General features: G+C 39.6%; 1 protein-coding gene across 1 annotated transcript in view; it reads left to right on the top strand.

The window, feature by feature from the left end:
- Nucleotides 1-24713, top strand: part of CMYA5 (cardiomyopathy associated 5) — a 103911-nt gene that overhangs the window by 71849 nt on the left and 7349 nt on the right. Inside the window, exons 10-12 of the mRNA XM_023729471.1 lie at nt 20180-20313; nt 21603-21702; nt 23631-23804. Of these exons, the coding sequence (XP_023585239.1) occupies nt 20180-20313; nt 21603-21702; nt 23631-23804 (408 nt within the window). The remainder of the gene's footprint in view (nt 1-20179; nt 20314-21602; nt 21703-23630; nt 23805-24713) is intronic.

Genomic DNA, 24713 nt, shown 5'->3' with positions numbered 1-24713 from the left:
AAAGATCTGCGGTTCAAACCCACCAGCTCCACAGGAGAAAAGACTTGGCGATCTGCTGCCATAAAGATTATAGCCTAGGAAACCCTACGGGGCAGTTCCACTCTGTCCTATAGGGTCACTATGAGTCGGAATCAACTCCACCACACACAACAACAACAGACCATAAGTTGGCTAAAAGCCATGAATGAATGAATAAATTGGATCAGTCACTCTCCTTCTGTCCTTGCCCACTCTAAATCATGTAACTGGCTGGAATCTCCAACAGAGGAGAGAAGGAGCAAAAACTAAGTAAGATCACACCTCTTCCCTATCCTCAATCCCTGAAATAACAAACAATCTTAAACGCTCTGGACTGATGTAGGAAGAGTCATTGAAAGGAAATCAAAATAAGGGAGAAAAGGATGATTAATTTAAAAACAAAACAAAACTGAAGAAGGGCATCGACTTGCCCCCTGGATTGGGAAGTTGTATTTTGGTTGCCAGAACAGAAACACATCCGTCTTCAGACCTACACTATTTTCCCAGTATGATAGCCTCTAGACATTCCAATTTAAGACCAGAGATGCTGCTTGAACCCTATGGTGGATGTTTGAATGGGATGAGCCTACTGTGCCCCCAGTTTCCATGACGCGGTGTCTGAAATAGACGAGCAATTACCTCCATTCCACAATCCTAATGGAGAATATATTTGCATATTTTTACATGTGGGCACCATGGCTCCATCCCAGTAGTAGACCCCTATTAGGATTGGGGGTGGGCAGGAGTGACAATCCCTGGCTTGTGTGTGGGGGCTGAGGGAGCTCCTGCTCACCCTTTCTGGTTTTCTTTGAATGCTTTCCTCAGGTTGGTTGGGCTCAAAACACTTTCAAAATTTTTCCACCGCTCTGCTGTTTCCTCAGCTGTTCTGTCTCTCCTGTGTGGAGAGAAGTCAGCAGAACTGTGGGTGGAGAAGGGAAAACTGAGAGAAATATAGTACAGGGATTAGCTGTGTGGGCTTTGCAGAGAGAAGCTGTGTATTGAATGACAAATCTGTGAGACTCAATATGCTACAAAGTAGTCAGTAGTGAACTTCCGGCTCCTTAGTCCTGGCCAATTCTTTCTTTTTTCTTGACTTTCTTAGTAAGCTTTCAACTGAATAGGAAATGACTGACCAGCAGTCAACAGCAAGTGATTTGACCTTCTCTGCAACCAGTGGGTAAAGGGAGAAGTCATTCCTGCCTATGGTTGCTTCACAGGACGACAGGAGGACCACGGACATAGTTTGGCCAAAACTCAGGGAGTAATTAAGAGCTTATTGCCAATTTTTATAATGGTGTTGTTTTCCTGACCCAGGTTGTACTACCTTTCTGCCGGGAGCCCTTGGAAGAGTGGGTTACAAGAAGGTGATTTTATATTCCAGCATTATTGGCATTTAGCTTTTCCTAAATGACATCTTCCCAAATGAATCTAATTTGACTTTCATCATTTAAAATTCCATGCACCCTCTGGTTGTATAGTAAAACCTCAGTCAATGGAAACCCAACCTGTTCTTTCATTTCTAACTTATGTTCTGTCAGTTTCCAAAAAGTATTCAAGTTGTTCACAATAAAAGACCCAGACATAATAGAATTACTAGAACATCCTTGTTTTAGCCCTCTAATGCAGTGGTGAGGAGATAGTATTAGCAAGTGCAGATTAAGAACAGTATCTCAATGGAACATAAAATTTAGATCTGCATTTTCTGGCAGCTAAGGCAAAAACAAGAGAGAGGGAGAGAGAACAAGATGGAGAAAGAAAGAGATTATATAACGCATCTCTTTTTTTTAAAAGGAAGCATAACATTTCACCGAGAGAGACAATTATATTTCTTGACATTCAACTGTAAGAGGAACTTTTTATATAAGGGCTATTGAACAAGATAATAGTGATTGTCTTTAAGAGCAGGTTTACAAAAGATGCAAAATCATTCCCCATATAACAATTTCTTAAACTGCATCTGAAAACGTAATGTTATATCATGGTTCTGTGCAGGCAGTTCTATGGGGATCTCAAGTAATTTTTCACTTATGTGGCCTTGAAGTAGTAACGGAGAGCTTAGAGAATCCAGAGGAATGAACATTACCAGATCCCTGGGATTCTCCACCTGAAATATAAATGGTATCATTCAGGCTTTTGAGGTTAATTATAGAGAAAACAAAAATCCAAAATTCTTCTACTGGAATGCTTTGGCTTACTTTGACTGTGTTATAGAATCTAATTACAGGAAAGGCTAAGTCCTTTGGTCAGCAGTACTCAGCCATCATGCTCTGTTTCCACATTATTATGAAATAATAGCTGAGTTATAGTTAACACTGAGTCTCCATTATATCCTCATTTATCAAAAGAAAAATAATCCTTTTCAAAAACTTTTATTTACTGTGTTTTTTTAAAAGGAAAAAGTCAATATATAAAGAATTTCCTTCTCAATCCTGATATAATGAAAAATTTTCATCTTAAACAAAAAGTCCCATATTTCCAGTTAGCTGAAGTTTTACATAAATATAGTGTGATGGTTAAGGCTGGGTGCCAACTTGGCTGAGCCTTGATTCTCAGTGGTTTGGCAGTTATGATGTACTTTGGCAGTTATGTAATGATGTATTCAACTCCATGATGAGATCTGCTATGAGCAGCCAATCAGTTGAAAGGGAGTTTCCTTAGTGGTGTGGCCTGCCTCCAGTATATAAATGGATGTTCCAGCAAGGCTGTCACTCTTGATCCTGCATCCGGCTCATCATCATCTGATCTCTGGTTCTTGGGATTTGAGCTAGCAGCTTCCCTGCCGATCTTGGGATTTGTCAGCCTCCACAGCCTCTGAGACAGTGGCCTGCCATCTGAGTTGCCGATCTTGGGTTTGTCAGCCCCAGCAGCTATGTGAGTCAGGAGAAGCCTGTAGCCTGATGCCTGACCCACAGTCTTGGGACTTGCCAGCTTCTACAACTATGTGAGACATTTCCTTCAGATCTCTCTGTCTCTAAATATATATATGTATATATATACATATATATACATATAGATACATATGTACATATATATATATATATATGTATATATATACATACACATATACACACACTTCACTGGTTTTGCTTCTCTAGAGAACCCAGGCTAAGACATTTGGTATTGAGAGTGGTTCTAGAGAAACAAAATTGTAAGGATGAGTTTCTAAATTTGTTCTCAAGTCTGGTTAGTCGTAAAGATGTCAATGACTCTGCTTCCAGTAGTAAAGAGGGCACTGCTAATCCATGGTGTGAGGTGGCAATAGAAATATGCAAAATATCACCACCAATAATCAAGTATTGGTGAGAGGCCAGGCTCTGGGTGATCGCATGTTTGATACTTTTCTACTACTTTGTCAGAATAAGAAGTATAAGGAAGCTGGTTGGTTGGTCCTACTTTCACTAAACAAAGTGGTGAAAGAAAGAGATAAGCTCAGGGCTTCAGAGTCACAGCTCAAGTGTTGCATAAATGACCTCAAAGTTGCCACTTGTGCCCTGAAAGTCTTATTTCTTGTAGTAACAGAGGTGATGTTGCCGAAAACCCAACCAAGAGTCTTATCCCAAGGGTGGATGAATTACAATGCCAATGGAATTCCCAGCCTCGAATGGTGTCTAAAGTTAAAGTGAGGGCATTGATTGGGAAGAAATGGGATTCTGAAATTTGAGGTGGGGACATATGGGAAGATAATAAGGAAGCTGGGGACACTGAGCCCCTAAATTCTTTTGAATCACTCCTGCCAACAGAACCAGCCCTCTCACTCCCATCTGAAGAGATTACTCCATCTTTGTCTGCTAAGCCAGTCTCCCCAGTAAAACCACTAGCCCCTCCACTACCATATGATGAGATTAACCCAGCTGTGTCTGAAGAGCCTTTTTCTGAGTCATCTCCTGGGGAGATGAGTGAGCCATTGCCTAGGGCATCACCTGAAGCAGATGCCTTACAAGACATTGCTGAATGTTCTCAGAACACATCCTCACCACCCATTTTTCCTTCTAAACCTATAACTAGACTTAAGTCCCAGCAAGCCCCAAAAGGTGAAGTACAAAGTGTGAACCAGGAGAAGGTATGCTGCACTCCATAACAACTGCTTGACTTTTCTAATATGTATGAACAGAAGCCTGGGAAATATGTGTGGGAATGGCTATTAAGGATATGAGATAATGATGCAAGGAACATAAAGATGCATCAGTCTGAGTTTATCAGTATGGTCTCACTAAGCACAGATTCTTTATGCAATGTTTCAGCTTGAGAGGCTTGAAAGGATCTAATAGTTTATTTGGTTCGTTTAGTGAAGCATGGATTATGTGGTGGCCTACACTAAATCAAGTTGCAGTACCAGACATGCCTGGGTATACTGTAGAAGAAGATATCTAAAGGCTTAGGGAAATTGCTATGTTAGAGTGGACTTATCAGGTTAGACTCACAGACCCACACATGGCGTGCCCAAAGGACACATCTTTTACCACAACAGTAAGGAACAAATTTGTGAAGGGAGCCCCAGCATCCTTGAAGTCTTCTGTGATTGATATTTTATGTAAGTCAGAGTTGACAGTGAGAACTGCCCTAACTGAATTTAAACACCTAACTACAGTGGGGAGCCCTGGTGGTGAAGTGGTGAAGAGCTCAGGCTGCTAACCAAAAGGTCACCAGTTCGAATCCACCAGCTCTCATTGGAAACCCTATGGGGCAGTTCTACGCTGCCCTATAGGGTCACTATGAGTCGGAATTGACTCGACAGCGCACAACAATAACAACAACTACTACAATAGAGCTGATTGGACCTCGTGGTGGTAGGGGCCAAGTGGCAGCACTTAATTGACAAAGACAACGTGGGCATGGTTACTGTAATGGACAGAGGAGTCAAAGCAGTAATCAGGACAGTTTGACTTGTCCATGCCTCTGGATCAACAGGCAAAGAAGGGAGTTACCATGTTGGTTGATGTGATCGATCCTGATTACTAACAGGAAATTGGATTGATATTGCATAATGGAGGTAAAGAGGAGTATGTCTGGAATACAGGAGATCCCTTAGGGCATCTCTTAGTACTACCATGCCCTGTGATTAAAGTCAATGGAAAACTACAGCAATCCAATTCCGACATGACTACTAATGGCCCAGAGGCTTCAGTCGCCCCACCTGGCAAAGAACCACGACCAGCTGAGGTACTTGGTGAAGGTACAAGGAATACGGAATGGGTGGTGGAAGAAGGTAGTTCTAAGTACCAGCTATGACCACATGACCACTTGCAGAAACAAGGAATTTAATTGTTATGAGTATTTCATCCTTGTATGTGTGCATCAAATATTTTTGTTTTCTTCACTTAAAAAATATAAGATGTCCTGGGCTAGTGCATTTTTCGTTGTACACGTGTTAGTTCATCAAGTTATGTGCAAGTATGACTTTACAATTGTCTTTATTTAGAGATTATGTATAGTTTAAGGAGATATGTACAGGTTCCAGGTTGACACGGGGTGGACTGTGATGGTTCAGGTTGTATGTCAACTTGGCTGGGCCATAATTCTTAGGGTTTGACAATTATGATGTTGTTTGGCAGTTTTGTAATGATGTTATAAACTCCATGATGAGATCTGCTATGAACAGCCAATCAATTGAAAGGGAGTTTCCTTGGGGGTGTGGCTTTCTTCCAGTATACATATATAAATGGATGTTCCAGCAAGGCTTTCACTCTGGATTCTGTACCTGATTTGTCATCATCTAACCTCCAGTTCTTGGGACTTGAGCTAGTAGCTTACCTGCTAATCTTGGATTCGTCAGCCTCTGCAGCCTATGAGCCAGTGGCCTGCTGTCTGACCTGCTGATCTTGGGTTTGTCAGCCTCTGTAGCTATGTGAGTCAGGAGAAGCCTCCAGCCTGATACCTGACCCACAGATTTGGAACTTGCTAGTATCTACAGCCATGTGAACCACTTCCTTGAGATAAATCTCTCTCTATATATATATGCTTCTACGCTTCACTGGTTTTGCTTCTCTAGAGAACCCATCCTAAGACATATAACTTTATAAAGCTATAGCTATTTAGTTACTTGCTCTTGGATTCACATTGCTTATGTTAGCATGCACAGTACTTTTCTTCTTTTTCATAGTTATCCCTCCCACCCCTTCTCACTCCCCACTATCTTATGATTGTGCCTCCCAAACCTAACTAATCAGAAAATTCAACTGGGTGGCTTGTTAAACACTTAGATTCACAGGCCCCTTAAGAAATTTTGATTCAGAGGGTCTAATATTCTCAGGCAGGTTTGGGAGACACTGCTTCACTAGCTTGTCCCCACTGGGTCCAGCAGTATTCTCTGTTCACAGTTCACTTTCAGTGGTTGAATGTGGGTGCTGCCAATAGGAATGCTAATAAGAGCCAACTGTGTTTTTAAAAACAATTCATACTTAGCCATCTGTGTGCATTGCAGTGATAGTACCATCCGTAGGCTGCTTCTAAGAGTCATGGCACTGAGTTCCTCCACATTGTTTGTACACGTTAACCCCCTCCACTGGGGAGAAAAAGTGCTTAGATTCAGGTGTTAGTCATGGCAATGCAGAGAAGAGCCACCCCTCATGGTTACCAGCCCTTCAGCTCACCTTAAGCACTTGTACATCCCTTCCTTCTATCACACACAAAATGTTGGATTATCAGATTCCTAGAGGAGCTACTTTACAAAGTGTAGACTAATATATTCTTCGAGATTTTGCAAACATAATAAACCCAGTCCTGAACTCCTGAGCTTATAATGTAGCCCTTAAAGGTAAATTATTTAATTTATTTTGTATAGATAATGTGTGCATATGGTACAACTTCAAAAGATACAAAAGGGAATACAATGAAAATTAAGTCTCCTTTCTATCTGTACCTCGCCTATTTAGTTCTCCTCCCCAGAGGCAAGTACTGTTACCTGATTCTTATTTGTCCTTTTGGCTAGTCTGTGCATATACAAGCATCTGTATTTTTTCAATAAATGGTAGCATGCAATATATACACACACACACATATATATCTATACATACACATACACACACACACATATATCTCACCTTGCTTTTTTATTGCTTAAAAATAGTTTATATTTCTTGGTGAGTATCTCCTATCAGTATGGTATATTGATACATATGGAGGTGCCGCAAATTTTTTAAACAACTCTATAGTAAGAATATCTTTTAACTTATTTGACCAGTTTCCACTGCATTTAGCAGTTTCCACTTTGTCTTGCTGTCACAAGCAATGCTACAGTAAACAACTTTGTGTATTTATCAATTCACCCATGTGCAAGTATGTCTGTATGATAAGTTCCTAGATGTAGAATGACTGGTTTAAAAGTATGTATATTTTAAATTTTGATAGATATTACCAAACTGTCTCCACAGAGGTTGTGGCTATTGATACTCCCACCAATAGCTTATATGAGTGCTTGTTTCTTCATCCCTTGCCTATACATGGTGGTGTCAAACTTTTTAATCTTTGACACTTTGAGAGGTAGAAAATGGAATCTTATTATAGTTTTATTTTGCATTTCTTTTATTAGAGTCAACATCGTTTCATATGTTTAAGAGCTATGTATTTCCTTTTCTATGAACTGTCTGCTCATTTCCTTTATCCATTTTTTTTTTCCTTGCCGGATTGTGATATTTTTCTTACAGATTTGTAAAAGCTCTTCTTTTTACTAAGGAAATTAGTCCTCATCTGTAATAGGAGTTGCAAATATTTTTTCCCATTCATAATTTTTAATGTTAATTTAGTTGAATTTATCAATCTCTTTTTTAAAAAGCTTTTAGTTTTTGTGTCATATTTTAAAATGCCTTATCTCTCTCTATATATATATTCCAGTTATCTATCTATCTTCCAGATGTATACGTATATCCAGTTATAGATATGCAGATATACAACTATTTGATATATGAACTTTTTTGGATTTCCTTCAGTAATGTTTTTTAATGTTCTTCATATAAGTCTTATACATTTCTTGTTAAGTTTGTTGCTATTCTAAATAAGATCTTCCATTTTATTTTCTACTTGGTTATTTATTTATGAAGGCTTTTGATTCTTATATTAGTTTTGTACCTAGCCATCTTACTGAACTCTATTATTAATATAAGAGGTTTTCTTTGTTGATTTTCTTGGGTTTTCTAGATAAACAGTCAAGTCATCTACAAATGTTGCAAAAAAGATAAAAAATAATTTTACCTTCTACCTTCCTTTTTTTAAAACCTCATGTCTCTCTTTCTGACTTTTATGGGAATACTTTTAGTGTTTTCCCCTTTAGGATGATGTTCTGAATGATTTTTTACTTTGCAAATATTCTTTTTAATTCCACTTAAAATGATTCTTGCCTTATTGTTCACAGCAAACTTTTCAGTCATTCCTTGTAAAATCTAAAGAATGAAAGCATAAGTTGTTTCTCTCTGCTCTATAACTGTTCTGTGTCCTCCCAGTGGAGAAATGAACAGGTTGAGAGTCCTCTGAAGATCTGCTGGGTACAGAGCTCTATGATAAGTTCATACCCTATAGCATACTTATGAGCCACCAGCAATCAGCTAGTTTGCTGATGTGTCAGTGTTTCTGTTCCTTGCCCTACTACTCCTTGATTCTCCACATATACAGCCATCTCTTTCCACTGCACTATGGCACTTGTAGAGCCCTGGTGGTGCACTGGTTAAGAGCTCAGCTACTAACCAAAAGTTTCGCAGTTCAAATCCACCAGCTGCTCCTTGGAAACCCTATAGGGCAGTTCTACTCTGTCCTATAGGGTTGCTATGAGTCAGAATTGACTCGACAGCAATGATTATTGCACTTGTATGGGAGCCCTTGTATATGAGCCACTAGCAATCAGCTAATCTGCTGATGCATCAGGGTTTCTGTTCCTTGCCCTACTACTCTTTGATCCTCCACATATAGAGCCATCCCTTTTCACTGCACTATGGCACTTGTGGAGCCCTGTGGCACAGTGGTTAAGAGCTCAGCTACTAACCAAAGGGTCAGCAATTTGAATTCACCAGCTGCTCATTGGAAACCCTATGTGGCAGTTCTACTCTGTCCTGTAGGGTTGCTATGAGTTGGCAATGGGTATGGCACTTATAGGGAGAATCCCACACTTATGACCCAAAGTGAGAACATTTGAGTCACATTTTGTGTTGTGAATTTTAATATTGGCTCTGGGCTTCTAATCATAATCACATCAGTCTAAAATCCCCAGCAACCTGCTGGGGTTCCGTTTGCTGTTTGATAACTTACCTCAGTTTGGATATTCTCAGTAACTTTGGCCTTTCTGTGAACTTGTATTCTACTGGCAAACTCTGCAAAGCTCATTATAAATCATGTGGATTCACTTGAAAATTGTGGCAAGTTTTGTTTTTAAAATAATAATCTACGGAAGGGTGTCACTCTTCAGATTTCAAATTCCAAAATTTTTGAAGTTTTCATTTGGTTACAAAGCAGGGACAACTGACGTGAAAACTTTATATGACATCTAGGTGAGCTCAGACAGAATGAATAGGCACGGAAACAAACCATTTGTATTCACTTTGTTCTCGGTGCTTGAGCATAAGGTGACAAATTGTTAGCAATAAAACACCACCACATTTTGTATTACTTTCTTTTTCATGCCTGGTGCTTTTATTTCACAGATTCAGTGAGGGTATTGTGCATATTTGTCAAATCTGCATGACCTCTGTTTCATGCACGGAAAGCAGGATCTCATCCCAAATTTTGACTTCAGTACCATGTAAACCTTTGTTCTTTAAATGAGTAATGAGACATAGCATGCAGTTGACTACATAAGGAATTTTCTCCTTGACAGACCTCACAAAACTTAAGAGCAGATACTTACCTAAAAACCAGCATCCTTTGTATTTAACAACTGAAAACTGTTACAAAATGAAGCCAGTATGTTTCATCCTGTTTCTAGAGCTGAAATTTCCTCATCTATCCTTGCTACTTCCCTCTTAGGCTTCAGGGTTAACAGTCAGAGACAGAGCCTAGAAACATGGTAAGTGATCAATATTTATTTAATGGTGAATGAAGTCTGAAATTTAGTTCAGGCCCAAGTGTGCTTACTGAGACAATAATTTTATTACTAATTATAATTAATGTACATTTAAAACATTTTGTTAGTTATAAATTCAAACAAGATATACTATGCATCTACCCCAGATTAATACTCTAGACATTTTAGTCAAGAATTACATTACCACTCATAAGGCATGGTTTTTCATTAATTAACTGAAGCATAATTAGTTGGCAGTGGACATGTGGCTCAATTTCATTGATCTTTTCTCAGTGCATCTAAACATAGTACTCTCCCAAGGGCCTGGTCAGGCGATAGGTTCTGAAATAACAACTAGTAAAAACTGAGAAGTTTGCACTGACCTTTTGCAGACACAGGGGACTAAATAGCAGATACACAAATAGACCTAGGCTGCTCCCCACCTTCCCTTCCTTCTCAGGAACACGTTCTGGCTTTTGGTACCTTTACACATTAGGGATGAGGTGAGGAATAGTTACTCTATACAGATTTTCTGCTTTGAAGAACTTCTGGATAGTTTGTTTTCTGAGTCAATGACACTTTGTATTTTTTCCGGTTCTCCATGTTATTATTTTTTGAGGCAAGTATTGAGAAGTGAAATAAGACAACAGGAATAGAAATGACCTGAAAAAATAGTCTGTGGGTAAACATTGGCCACTCTTTGATTGTACTGCTACATTCATTCAAAACAAAAACAGAAGAACAAAACACAAAACCTCACCTCAGAATGAACATCAGGTCTGTTGTGCTTTTGTTTCATTGATCAATTATTCAATCCACATCTCCCAGGACCAAAACCCTGGCTCCTTAGTGCTCTGGTTAGGAATTCTTACAAGGCCCCCCACAAATGGGGGCTAACCTAACGAGTACTTGTGTACTTTATTTTTATAAATGCTCTAGGCTATGAAAACAAGTAGATGAAGAGAATGGAAAAGAGGCACGAAACTATCCCAGCCCATTGTCAAGTTCAGAGAGCTCTATCTCCAAATCTGGAAAGTCTATCTGTGTTTAAATGGTTGGGCTGTCACAGTGTATTAGACAATCCCCCTGTGAATTAGAAACCATGACCAACACGTTTCCTTTGATATAAGCGAACAATTTAAGAATAGCAACTTCGGAGATTTTTTTTTTTTTTTTTTTTTGTGATTAGAATTCTCTTTTCTTGCTGGGATCAAGTAGTCCTTAAAAGATATTCCTTCCTCTAGAGATCTTAAATTTCTGTTACCATAGGTGGCTTTTTGCATGATGACAATAACTATATACAAAATCATCACTCATCTTGAATTTTCCCCAGTTTAAATTTGTTAATGAGATAATTAGGGTTCCTTGTACTATAGAATTTGTTTAACATTATCTTAATCCAAAAGGGCCATCTCAGGCAATAATTGGTAAAAAAATAAATATAATTAATCACAAACTTAGTTTATTTTCTTAAAAATAAAAGGAGGAGCCAATGTGGCAGTACAGACAGAAGCACCACGCTGTCCCTCCAAAGCAGAGACCCAAAAAAATGAGTAAAACAAAGACAAACATCAATCCTGGAACCTGAAGCGTCAAATGAAGAGATAAAGAACTCAGCCAAGCACTGAATGGAATAAGAAACTGACAGAGAACAGAGAGGGAGGAGATACCAGCAAAGGTCCCCTATCAATTAATGCAGCATGGATTCACCATCTTGGACTCCTGCTGGAGATCGGCAGACAGGGAGTACAGGAAAGCGATTCACAGAGCTCCTAACAGGAGACAGAGCATCTGGTAACTAGCGATATGCACTTTCCTACCCCCCACTTTTCTTCCCCCCTCTTGACTTTTGCCGCTACCCACTGGCCACAATCTCTTGGCTGGTAGGCACCAGCTCTGGCTCCGTGCCACTTGGATTCACCCTGCCCACACTGACTGGCTCTCTCAGTGCCATTTCTTTGTTGATGGTGTTGCTTTTCTCTGTTGTTTTGGTTTCTTCCCTGCCTCTCACCTCCTCTGCCTCCTTTTTCTTGAACACCTGGCTCTGTGTGCCATCTTTGCTTCTTCTTGAAAGGCTGTGAAATGCTACTCAGCTGGGGAACTGCTTCCCTGGTCCATGCTGCCATGATGATGGGATCCCTGGGGACTTTTTTGTTTGTTTGTTTTTGATTTGTTTTGTTTCGTTCTGTTCCGTTTGTTTGTATTTTTTTTCTTTTCATGGCTTGGGAGCCCCTTCTCGCCATGCTGTACTTCCCAGCTTGGGAGCCACTTCCCCGGTTTGCGTAGCTGCACTAGTGGGATCCCTGGGAGCATTTCTTTTTTCTTTTTTTTTTTTTCCTTTTTGTTTTTCTTTATTTCTCAGTTTCTCATCTCTCTATACTTACTTTCTTTTCCTGTCTCCTGAATACCTGGTGCTGTGTGACACCACTGCCCCTTCTAGCCAGGTTGTACTGTGTGACTAGGGAGCCACTTCCCTGGTCTCAGCAGCCACACTGGTGGGATCCCTGGGGGCTTTTCTTTTTTAAAATTTATTTATTTATTTATTTCTCTTTTTCTTTTTTCCTTTTTGTTTTTCCCCATTTCTCAGTTTCTCATCTCTCCACTCCAACAGCAAGCTCCCTTAGCACTCTTTTTTGTTTTTGTCTCCTGCTTCTCTCTCCTCTCTATCTTCTTTCCCATACCCATCTTAGCTCCACATATCACAACCTCCCCCCTCCTTCCTGCCTACCTGCACCATGTGCTGAACATCACATCGCTGAGTAGCACAGGCACAGCCTACTAGAGCCTGCCCTGCTGACTCCAGGCCTTCCCTGTCGGCCCTGCTACATGCCACAAACCACTCATCCCAGCCCTTTCCCTTCAGCTGGACCTGACATGCTGAACCATAGCGGAGCAACTAGCTCTGCCCATTGGACAAGGAGGTGAAAAGTATCGTGCCCACAGATGAGCAAACAACAAAGGAAGCACAGCCTAACTGCTCAGACATAACCAAATAAAACAAAAAGCAGGACAAAACAAACAAATATACAATCAATAAATGAAGAAAATAACTGCTGAATGTCCTGAAGACAACAGACAATATCAAAACATATAAAAAAATGACAAGATGCTTCCAGTAAGCATCCAAAATAAAACACCAGATGACTTTCCAGTAGAAGAAAAAGCACTAGAACTACCTGATAGAGAATTCAAGTCTCTATTATTCAAGAGCTATCCAAGAGTTGAAACAAAAAGACAATAATGAGGAAAAAGTAGACAAATTCATGGAAAAGGCAGACACATTCATGGAAAATACAGACAAAAAATGGAAGAATTCAAGAAAATAATACAGGGACAAAAAGCCAAAATAAATTCACAACTAGAAATCATATAAAAACAACAATTACAAATCCAAAAGATAAACAACGAGATTTCAGAAATGGACAATGGGCCATAGAAGGGCTGAGGAACAGGTTTGAAACAACAGAAGACAGGATCAGTGAAATTGAAGATAAATACTTGGATACAACTTTGTGTGAGGAAAAATCAGAAAAAAGAACATAGAAAAATGAAGAAACCCTGAGAATTATATGGGATACAATCAAAAGCAAAAATTTCTGAGTGACCGGAGTTCCAGAACAGGGGGCAAAAATGGAAAACACACAGAGGATCATTGAAGAACTGCTGACAGAAAACTTCCCTAATATCATGAAAGATGAAAAGCTGACCATCCAAGAAGCTCAATGAACCCCATATGGGATAGACCTCAAAAGAAAATCACAAAGGCATACCATAATCACACTCGCTAAAACCAAAAACAAAGAAAGAATCCTGAGAGCAGCTCGAGAAAAATGAAAAGTCACATACAGAGGGGAAACAATAAGACTAAGCTCTGATTATTCGGCAGAAACTGTGCAGGCAAGAAGGCAGTGGGATGACATATATAAAACCTTGAAAGAAAAAATCATCAACCAAGAATAATATACCCTGTAAAATTCTTGTTCAAATATGATGGTGAAATTAGGACATTTCCAGATAAACAGAAATTAAGGGAATATGTAAAAGCCAAACCAAACTTACAAGAATTATTAAAGGGAGTCCTTCAGTCTGAGAACAAACAACATCAGACCACAGGCTGAATACAGGACACAAGATTGTACCAGCCAGATACCAACCTAGGAAATGAACTCTCAAGGACTATCCAAAACCAAAGGAATTACAACAGGGAACCAGAGAGGTTAATCTGTAAATGACAACAACATCAGAACAATAAAGAAGGACAAAACTGTGTAGGTATAGAACTTCCTAATGGAGAGGAAAGCAAGGCGATACCAAGTAATAATAGACTGGTTCAAACCTATGAAGATAAGGGTAAATTTCAAGGTAACCAAAAATAAAGGTAACAAACCTATTCATCAAAATAAAGAAAAAAAACATAAAGTCTCAGTAATAACAAAACCTACAAAAACAAAAGAAATGAAAAAAAAAATCCACAAACAAAAGGAATTCAGCACAGGAGAGTAAGAGGAACAAAGAAAACGTCAATACCACAAAAAAAGCACTACAAAATGACAGCAATAAACTCATACATATCAATAATTATACTGAATATAAATGGCCTAAATGCACCAATAAAGAGACACAGAGTGACAGAATGGATAAAAAAACAGGATCCATCAATGTGCTGTCTACAAGAGATGCATCTTAGAAACAATGATGTAAATTTTTTTAAAAATCAAAGGATCAAAAAAAAAATATACCAGGCAAACAACTACCAAAAAAGAGCAGAAGTGGCAATACTAATCTAAGATAAAATAGACTTTAAACCAAAGTCAACATAAAAGACAAAGAAGGACATTATGTAATGATTAAGGGGACAATCCATCATGAAGACATAACCATAATAAACATCTAGGCACCCAATGACAGGGCTCCAAAACACATGAAACAAACTCTAACAGCACTGAAAAGAGAAATTGACAGTTCCACAGTAATAGTAGGAGACTTCAATGCACCACTCTCGGTAAAGGACAGAACATCTAGAAAGAAACTCAACAAAGATACAGAAGAACTAAAGGGCACAATCAGCTAACTTGACCTCATAGACTTATATAGAACACTCCACCCAACAGCTGCAAAATACACATTCTTTTCCAATGCACATGGAATGTTCTCCATAATAGACCACATCTTCGGCCACAGAGCAACCCTCAACAAAATCTAAAACACTGAAATAATACAAAGTATCTTCTCTGATCACAATGACATCAAGGTAGAAATTAACAACAGGAAGAGCAAGGAAAAAAAAATCAATTACATGGAAACTGAATAACTTAAAAACTACCAAGTAATAGAAGAAATCAGAGATAGAATAAAGAAATTCCTAGAATCAAACGAGAATGAAAACACATCATACCAAAACCTTTGGGATGCAGCAAAGACAGCCCTCAGAGGTCAATTTATAGCAGTAGACGCACACATCAAAAAAGAAGAAAGGGACAAAATCAAAACATTAGCTACACAACTCGAACAAATAGAGAAGAGCAAAAAAAGCCCACAGCCACCAGAAGAAAGGAAATAATAAAGATTATAATTATATAATTATTCTTTATAAATAATTAATAAAGAAATGAATGAAATAGAGAATAGAAAAACAATAGAATCAACAAAACCAAAAGTTGGTTCTTTGAAAGGATCAGCAAAATCTACAAACCACTGGCCAGACTGACAAAAGAAAAACAGGAGAGAACGCAAATAACTCAAATAAGAAATGAAATGGGGGACATTACAACCGACCCAACTGAAATAAAAAGGATCATGACAGAGTATTATGAAAAACTATGCTCCAACAAATTTGGAAACCTAGAGGAAATAGACAAATTTCTAGAAACACACTACCTACCCAAATTAACATAAAATGATGTTGAAAATCGTAACAGACCCATAACAAGAGAAGAGATTGAAAAGGTAATAAGAAAACTCCCAACAAAAAAAAGTCCTAGCCCAGATGGCTTCACTAGAGAATTATACCAAACATTCAGAGAAGAGCTTATACCAGTACTACTCAAACTATTTCAGAACATAGAAAAGGAAGTGATACTTCCGAATTCATTTTATGAAGCCAGCATAACCCTGATACCAAAACCAGGCAAAGATGCCACTAAAAAAGAAAATCATAGATCAATATCTCTTGTGAATATAGATGCACAAATTCTCAACAAAATTTTAGCCAATAGAATTCAGCATCATATCAAAAAGTAATATACCACAGACAAGTAGGATTCATACCAGGTATGCAAGGATGGTTCAACATGAGAAAATTAATCAATGTAATAAACAACGTAAATAAAAGGAAAGAAAAGAATCACATAATCATCTCAACTGATGCAGTAAAGGCATCGGACAAAGTCCAACACCCATTCCTGATAAAAACTCTTAATAAAATAGAGATAGAAGGGAAATTTCTCAACATAATAAAGGGCATCTATGCAAAATCAACATCCAACATCATTCTTAATGGAGAGAGGCTGAAAACATTCCGCTTGAAAACAGGAACAAGACAAGGGTGCCCTTTATCACCACTCCTATTTAACATTGTGCTGGAAGTCCTAGCTAGAGCAATAAAGCAAGAAAAAGAAATAAATGGCATCCAAATTGGTAATGAAGAAGTTAAACTGTCCCTATTTGTGGATGATATGATACTAGACATAGAAAACCCAAAAGACTCCATGAGAAAACTACTGGAACTAATAGGAAGATTCAGCAGAGTAGCAGGATACAAGATAAACATACAAAAATCAGATGGATTCCTATACACCAATAAATAGAACCATGAAAAGGAAATCAGGAAAACAGTACCATTTATAATAGTCCCTAAAAAAATAAAATACTTAGGAATAAATCTAACTAGCTGTCTTAGGCTGGGTTCTCTAGAGAAGAAAAACCAGTAAAGCATATAAATATATAGAGAGATTTATATCAAGGAAATAGCTCACACAATTGTAGAGGCTAAAACGTCCCAAGTCCACAGATCAGGGTAGAGGCCTATCCCAGTTCAAGTAGCTGCAGAAGCTGGTGAATCCAAGGTCAGCAGGTCAGAGAGGGGCTCCCGCTCACAGGCTGTGAAGGTCAGTGAATTCCAAGATCAGCAGACAAGACAATCAGGTTTCTCCTGATTCATGTAGCTGCAGGGGCTGGTAAACCCAAGGTCGGCAGGTCGGGGAACCGGACTCTTGCTTGCAGGCTGACAAGTTCGATGAATTCCAAGATCAACAGGTAAGCTGCTAGCTCAAGTCCCATGAACCGGAGGTGAGACAACAAGAGGCAGCAGCTGAGTCTTGAACAAGCCAAAAACCTTGGCAAGGCGAGCAAGCAGAAGGTAACTGAGAGGGTGGTGAATTGCCACAGGCACCGCCTCCGCCAGTACCACTCAGCAGATTCCATCATGGGGGTGATCACAACATTATACAACTACTAAAACACTGAGAATAATGGTCTAGCGGAGTTGACATACAATCTTAACTATCACACCAGGGATGTAAAAGACCTATACAAAGAAAACTACAAAACATTACTGCAAGAAACCAAAAGAGATCTACATAAATGGAAAAACATACCATGCTCGTGGAGAGGTAGACTCAACATAGTGAAAATGACAATTCTACCCAAAGCGATTTACAAATACAATGCATTCCTGATCCAAATACCAACAACATTCTTTAAAGAGATGGAAAAACTAATCATTAACTTTATATGGAAAGGGAAGAGGCCCCAAATAAGTAAAGCACTATTGAAGAAGAAGAATACAGTAGGAGGACTCGCACTACCTGACCTCAGAACCTACTATACAGCTACGGTAGTCAAAACAGCCTGGTACTGGTACACAACAGATACATTGACCAATGGAACTGAACTGAGAACTGAGATGTAAATCCCACCCATCTATGGTCACCTGATCTTTGACAAGGGCCCAAAGTCCATCAAATGGGGAAAAGACAGTCTTTTTAGCAAATGGTGCTGGAAAAACTGGATGTCCATCTGCAAAAAAATGAAACAGTACTCACCTAACATCATACACAAAAACTAATTCAAAATGAATCAAAGACATAAATCTAAAACCCAAAACTATAAAGTTCATAGAAGAAAAAATAGGATCAATGTTAGAGGCCCTAATAACAGGATACAAACCATAACCAACAACACACAAACTCTGGAAGATAAGCTAGATAACTGGGATCTTCTAAAAATTAAACACTTATGCTCATCAGAAGACTTCACCAAAAGAGTAAAAAGACAACCTATGGACTGGGGAAAAAATGTTGGCTATTATAAATCAGATGAAGGTCTAATCTCTAAAATCTGCAGGAAAATCCAGCACATCTACAACAAAAAGATAAATCATCCAATTAAAAAATGGGCAAAGGAAATGAACAGACACTTCACCCAAGAAGACATTCAAGCGGTGAACAGACACATGAGGAAATGCTCGTGACCACTAGCCATTAGAGAAATGCAAATAAAAACCAGAGTGAGATACCATCTCACCTGGTCATTACTGGCACGAATCAAAAACAATTGGAAATAACAAATGTTGGAGAGGCCGTGGGGAAATCAGAACTTTATGCACTGCTGCACAGCTGGTGGGAATGCAAAATGATACAACATTGTGGAAAATAATATGGCGCTTCCTTAGAAAGCTAGAAATAGAAATACCATATGATCCAGCAATCCCACTCCTAGGAATAAATCCTACAGGACTAAGAGTCGTCACACAAATAGACATATGCACACCCATGTTCATTGCCGCATTGTTTATAACAGCAAAAAGATGGAAACAACTAGGTACCTATCAACAGATGAATGGATAAACGAACTGTGGTACATACACACAATGGAGTATTATGCAACGATAAAGAACAATGATGAATCTGTGAAGCATCTCATAACATGGATGAATCTGAAGGGCATTATACCAGTGGAATAAGTCAAGCACATAAGGACAAATATTGTATGGGACGATTACTGTAAAAACTCATGGAAAGTTTTACACACAAAAAGAAATCATCTTTGACGGTTATGAGGAAGGGGAGAGGTGGTGATGGAAAAACACTAAATAAGACAGTAGATAAGTGGTAACTTTGGTGAAGGATAAGATAGTACACAATTCTGGGGAAGCCAGCACAACTTGTACAAGGCAAGGTCGTGGAAGGTCCATAGAGACATCCAAACTCCCTGAGATACCGATTTGTTGGGCTGAGTGTTGTGGGAACCATGGTCTAGGGGGACATCTAGCTCAATTGGCATAACCTAGTCTATAAAGAAAATGTTCTACATTCCACTTTGGTGAGTAGTGTCTGGGGTCTTAAAAGCCTGTGAGCGGCCATCTAATATATGCCACTGGTCTCACCCCTTCAGGAGCAAGGGAGAATGAAGAAAACTAAAGATACAAGGGAAAGATTAATCCAATGGACTAATGGACCACAACTACCACAGCCTCCACCAGACTGAGTCCAGTACAGCTAGATGGTGCCCGGCTACCACCACTGACTGCTCTGACAGAGATCACAACAGAGGGTCCCAGACAGAGCTGGAGAAAAATGTAGAACAAAACTCTAACTCACAAAAAAAGACCAGACTTACTGGCCTGACAGTGAGTGGAGAATCCCTGAGAGTATGGCCCCTGGTCACCCTTTTAGCTCAGTAATGAAGTCAGTCTCGAGGTTCACCCTTTATCCAAAGATTAGACACGCCCATAAAACAAAACGAGACTAAAGAAGCGCATCAGGTAATAGGGAACCCAAGGTCAAGAAGGGAGAGTGTTACATATGGTGGCGTTGTTACCTAATGTTATAAAACAATATGTGTACTAAATGTTTAATGAGAAGCTAGCTTGTTCTGTAAACCTTTATCTAAAGTAAATAAAAATAAATAAGTAAGTTTGTCCAGTTTCCTTCTAAAGAGCGTTGTGGAAGGCATGTATTGAACAAAAGTTGACAAAAATAGGAATGATTTGACAAAGTAATCTTAACGGACAATGACCATTTTGCACAATTTGGCTTGCTAACTCTGGTGGTCATAGAGAAGAAAACAATTGTTCGTAGTTCATAAAAGATGTTCGTTCACTACAAAACTGAAATATGACAAGTCACCTAGCATGTGGTATTATATTTAAAACCATTATTTTTCCTTTATGTTTAGATCTTTCTCTGGAATTAAAGGACTCCAGCTGAAAGTTAACCTTCAACCCAATGATAATTATTTTTTCTATGTGAGAGCCATCAACGCATTTGGGACAAGTGAGCAGAGTGAAGCTGCCCTCATTTCCACGAGAGGTACTTTCTCCTTCATACACGAAGAGCTATTATCTTTTCTTCCCTTCTACCACCCAGAGAAGTCATCCTAGAGGACAACTTCATAAAGCCCCGAACCTGCTGCTGATGCTAGGTTTTTGGTATGAAGACCCGAGATTGGTCAAACATCAAAATGTTTATTTTCTTCTGGTTTAGAGGTTCTCAGCCTTTGCTGTCCATTAGCAATGACTCAGCCCGATTAAAAATACTGATGCACGGACCCCATGCCTAGATACTCTGACTTAATTGATCTGGAGGTGGGCCAGACGTTAGTATTTTTAAAAAAATCTCTCCCGACAATTTTTGTTTGGTTTATAATGTGCAATAATGTGTCGATACGTTTTGGAGTTAGGGGATGTGTGTATCTGTGTGTTTAGGGTGAGTAGGGAGATTCCTTTTCTATTACACTGTGAATTCTATGACCAAGTTTCTAGTCTTAGTCCTCTGTTTATTGTTGGCACCTGGCACGTAGTATGTGCCAATTAATGTTTGTTGACTCACTGAATGAGTGAATCAATGACTCAAGGAACTGATAAAACCGTTCAATGACATTTTGGGGATAATACCCAGATGTTGCCAACAATAATTGGCTAGTCTCAATTATTATGAAGGGAAGTGAGGAATGGAAAGGGGATCTTTTATTATCTTATCCTAGACTCAGATGGCACAAGATTGAGGGTAGCACATTTAGTGACCTGCCAACAAGTAGAAACTTGTACACGTGCCTTGTTTGTAATGTAGTTACAGCCTGATGTCTGTAAAGGGAGGACATAACGGCTGCCTCCCCAGAAATGTTTTCCTCTCAGGCCCAGTATGGTGCTTGTAACTTCTACTATTAGAATCATTCCTTTGGGTTACACCACTGCTTCTCCAAATCTTAATGTCACATGAATCTCCTGAGGATCTTGTTAAAATATGGATTGTGATTCCATAGTTCTGGGGTGGGGCCCGAGAGTCGACCATTCTATGTAGTTTCCAGGTGATGTAGATGCTGCTGATGGAAAGACCACACTTTGTGTAGCAGGCGGAAGCTCTTTTATGAGAGACACTTGTGACGGTGTAACTAAGTGGCACCAGGTGGTGGAAACCAGCCACTGGCATTCACGGATGCCTTATCTTGGATGCAGTTTTTGGCTGTGGATCTGCAAACTCTGAGCAGGGAATTTTGATGTCAGGGAAAAGGGAGACAACATCTGAACCGTGAAGCTTAGCCTAGGGACAGCTCTTGACATTGTGGCAATGTTTTAATCCTATTTTCTTAACTGCAACAGGAACTAGGTTTCTACTGCTGAGAGAAACAGCTCACCCTGCACTGCAAATTTCCTCCAATGGGACAGTGATCAGCTTTGCTGAGAGAAGACGGCTGACAGAGTAAGTAGAAGAAGAAAGCACAAGTGTGCTGATGCCTCAGCAGTAGAATCTTCTTAGAGTGTGTCACCTCAGTGTGGCCTCACCTGAGCATATTCCTGGCCTAATGACCATGCCCAGGTATTGTGTTGAATATAAATGTGTGCACACCATTTAGTTCAGTTACAGTTCGTTACTAGGCAGAAAGTGGCAGCTACAGTTCAGAACTTGGAGAAAGTGTCAACATGTTTATTGGAAATATAAGCACAGATGGTTTTGTTTAAAACATAGTCTGTTTCAAGGTATTATCGCTGGTTCAATGAAAAATAGTCCAGGTTAATTCTCCTATAATTTTCCATAGCAAATTGGATTTTGTATCAACCTACTTGAAAATGAACAGAGGAGGATGACATTTTGTTGAGTACTTAGTTCTGGCCACATGCAGGGCTTTCAGAATCCTGCCCCCACAGTACCCACAACAAAGGGAAGCACTGAAGTAAAGAAGAGCCAAAAGCTGAGGACAAGGTGGGGAGACTGTCCTGCAGTTTGCATGTAACCTCTCATGATTATTTTGAGGGTCAAAATGGTCAAATGGGAGAAAATATATGAAAGTCTTTTGAAAACTGTAACACCTTGTGAAACACGTGCTGCTGATGGTGCTGATATGCTCAAGGATTGGTGGGCTGCAAGTTCTCACAGTAAAACACGGAGCCTATCAACAGTGACATGCACTGTTTTCCTATCAGATTGCTGGTCTGGCGAAGGCCGAGCTCAGGTGTTACCTGCCCTGGAAGATGGCCAACCCTTCTCTGGCACTCCAGGCGCTCTTTAATTTTACTGTCTAAAAGGACTGACTACTTGGTGGGATCATTTGTCAGTCACTAGATCCTGAATGGAGCCCTGGTGGCACAGTGGTTAAGAGGTCGACCACTAACCAAAAGGCCGGCAGTTCAAATCCACCAGCTGCTCGTTGCAAAGCCTATGGGGCAATTCTACTCTGTCCTACAGGGTCGCTATGAGTCAAAATCTTCTCAATGGCAATGGGTTTTGTTTTAGATCCTGAGTAATCCTCAAGCAGCAGACCTGTCTCCTGCATCTTTGAATACCCAGAATCTAGCATGGGGCCTGGCACATTGTACTTGCTGAAAAATACACAAATGAGTGAATTCAGGAAAAAATTTAAGAAATGGACTGGGCTTTTCTGTCTTTTTGGTTTTTTTAAAAAAACAAAAAGAAAAGAAATAGACTGAAGGTTGATAACAGTTCATAATAATAACTGATGGTAATTATATTTTATAGAATATTATTGATTATTAACCTGAAAATTAGTTCATAAATATCAGGGCTTTCCTCCAGAGTGAGGGCTTGTCAGTAGCCACCTCTCTGAAATGAGAAAGTGGAAAACAGTCCCTTGCATTAATCGTTTTCTCATCCATTAAAGGGAACAGGGAGAGGTTCTGACTGAATATTAATGCTGCTTAAATTAAAAATGCTTCCTTGCTGTCTCAGTCATTTCAAAGCAAAATTGAGCAACTCATGAAAACAAGGTCACCCATCAGCAGGTAAAAGTTCTTCAGTTCATTTCACTGTGACTGTTACAAAAAATAGCTAAGGTGAGACAGAAAGACCTTTAAACAACCTCTCAGGTGCACCTACTATAATCCAAAAAGGCCAGAGTCCAGAAGACTGTTGACCACAAGCCTCTACAAAGCAGATTAATTATAACTGGCAGTGGAAAATATGTCAAATGCATGTAGAGGGTTTGGGGAATTCTGTGGTGATCAGGTCAGAAAAGTTGGGGACACAGTGAACAAAAAGGTCTTTAGTCAAATTCCAGCAGTTTCTAAGGATAGAACCCTGCCTAAACTATGTAAGTTTGGGAATGTTGACCCTCATGAGATAAGTGCTGGTGATTTCTGTTCTAAACTTAATCTGATTAACTTTGCCTGCAGAATCCCATCAGTGCTGGGCGAGGAGCTGCCTGCCTGTGGCCAGCATTACTGGGAAACCACGGTCACAGACTGCCCAGCTTATCGACTTGGCATCTGCTCCAGCTCGGCTGTGCAGGCTGGTACCCTGGGACAAGGGGAGACCTCATGGTACATGCATTGTTCTGAGCCGCAGAGGTAAGTCGGAGCCCTGCCTCTCCACTTTTAATCCCCTCTTAGTCCAACTGCTGTGAGTTGATGTCTAGGTAGGGATCTCTGAGGGGCCCAATAAATAGCATGCTACTTCCTTGTCCAAGTTCTGAACCAACTAAGAAAGAAAACAAGAGTCAAGTATATGGAGGCTAAAATAATACTCTGATATTAGAGAATGTGGTTCATACCTGGGGTAAGAGGGTTTCTAATACTGAAGCCTATTATTAGACAGGCTTACCCACCCAGAGCCTTGGCCAGGCCGGCTTTTCCACACTGCAGGGCAGGCTGGGCCCCTGGAGAAGCAGAAAAGAATGTGCGTTTCCTGTGGGTCAGTCATAACCAAGAGATAGGGAAGAAGAAGGGGCTGCCCTGCCATGCTTGCCCAGTTTTTCCTTCTGAATTCACCCCAGGTAGAGAGAGACCACAAATATAAAGCTAAAAGGGCTTTTTCCGCAGAGAAAGAGTAAACTGGAGTGAGGAGGAAGTGGTACCTCCCTACCCTTCGATAGTCTATATCAGAGGTTGGCCAGGTACAGCCCACGGGCCAAATATGACCTGTCACCTGTTTTTATAAATAAAGTTTTAATAGAACACAGTAAAGCTCATGTGTTTTGTGGCCATTTTTGTGCTACAATGGCAGAGTTGACTATTTGCAACAGAGACTGAATAGCCTACCCTGATACCCAGACCTTAAATATTTACTATCTGGCCCTTTATAGAAAAGTTTTCTGACCCCTGGTGTATATTACTAGTATTATTTGGTTAGTTGACATTTAAAAAAAAAAAAATGATTACGGGGAACATCTAGCTCAATTGGCATAACACAGTTTATAAAGACAATGTTCTACATTCTACCTTGGTGAATAGTGTCTGGGGTCTTAAAAGCCTGTGAGC

The sequence above is a fragment of the Trichechus manatus genome, unplaced genomic scaffold (assembly GCF_000243295.1).
Source record: "Trichechus manatus latirostris isolate Lorelei unplaced genomic scaffold, TriManLat1.0 scaffold00029, whole genome shotgun sequence".
In the NCBI taxonomy this organism is placed as follows: domain Eukaryota; kingdom Metazoa; phylum Chordata; class Mammalia; order Sirenia; family Trichechidae; genus Trichechus; species Trichechus manatus.
The sequence above is the reverse complement of the archived record's forward strand: the minus strand, read 5'-3'. Positions and strand labels throughout refer to the sequence as shown.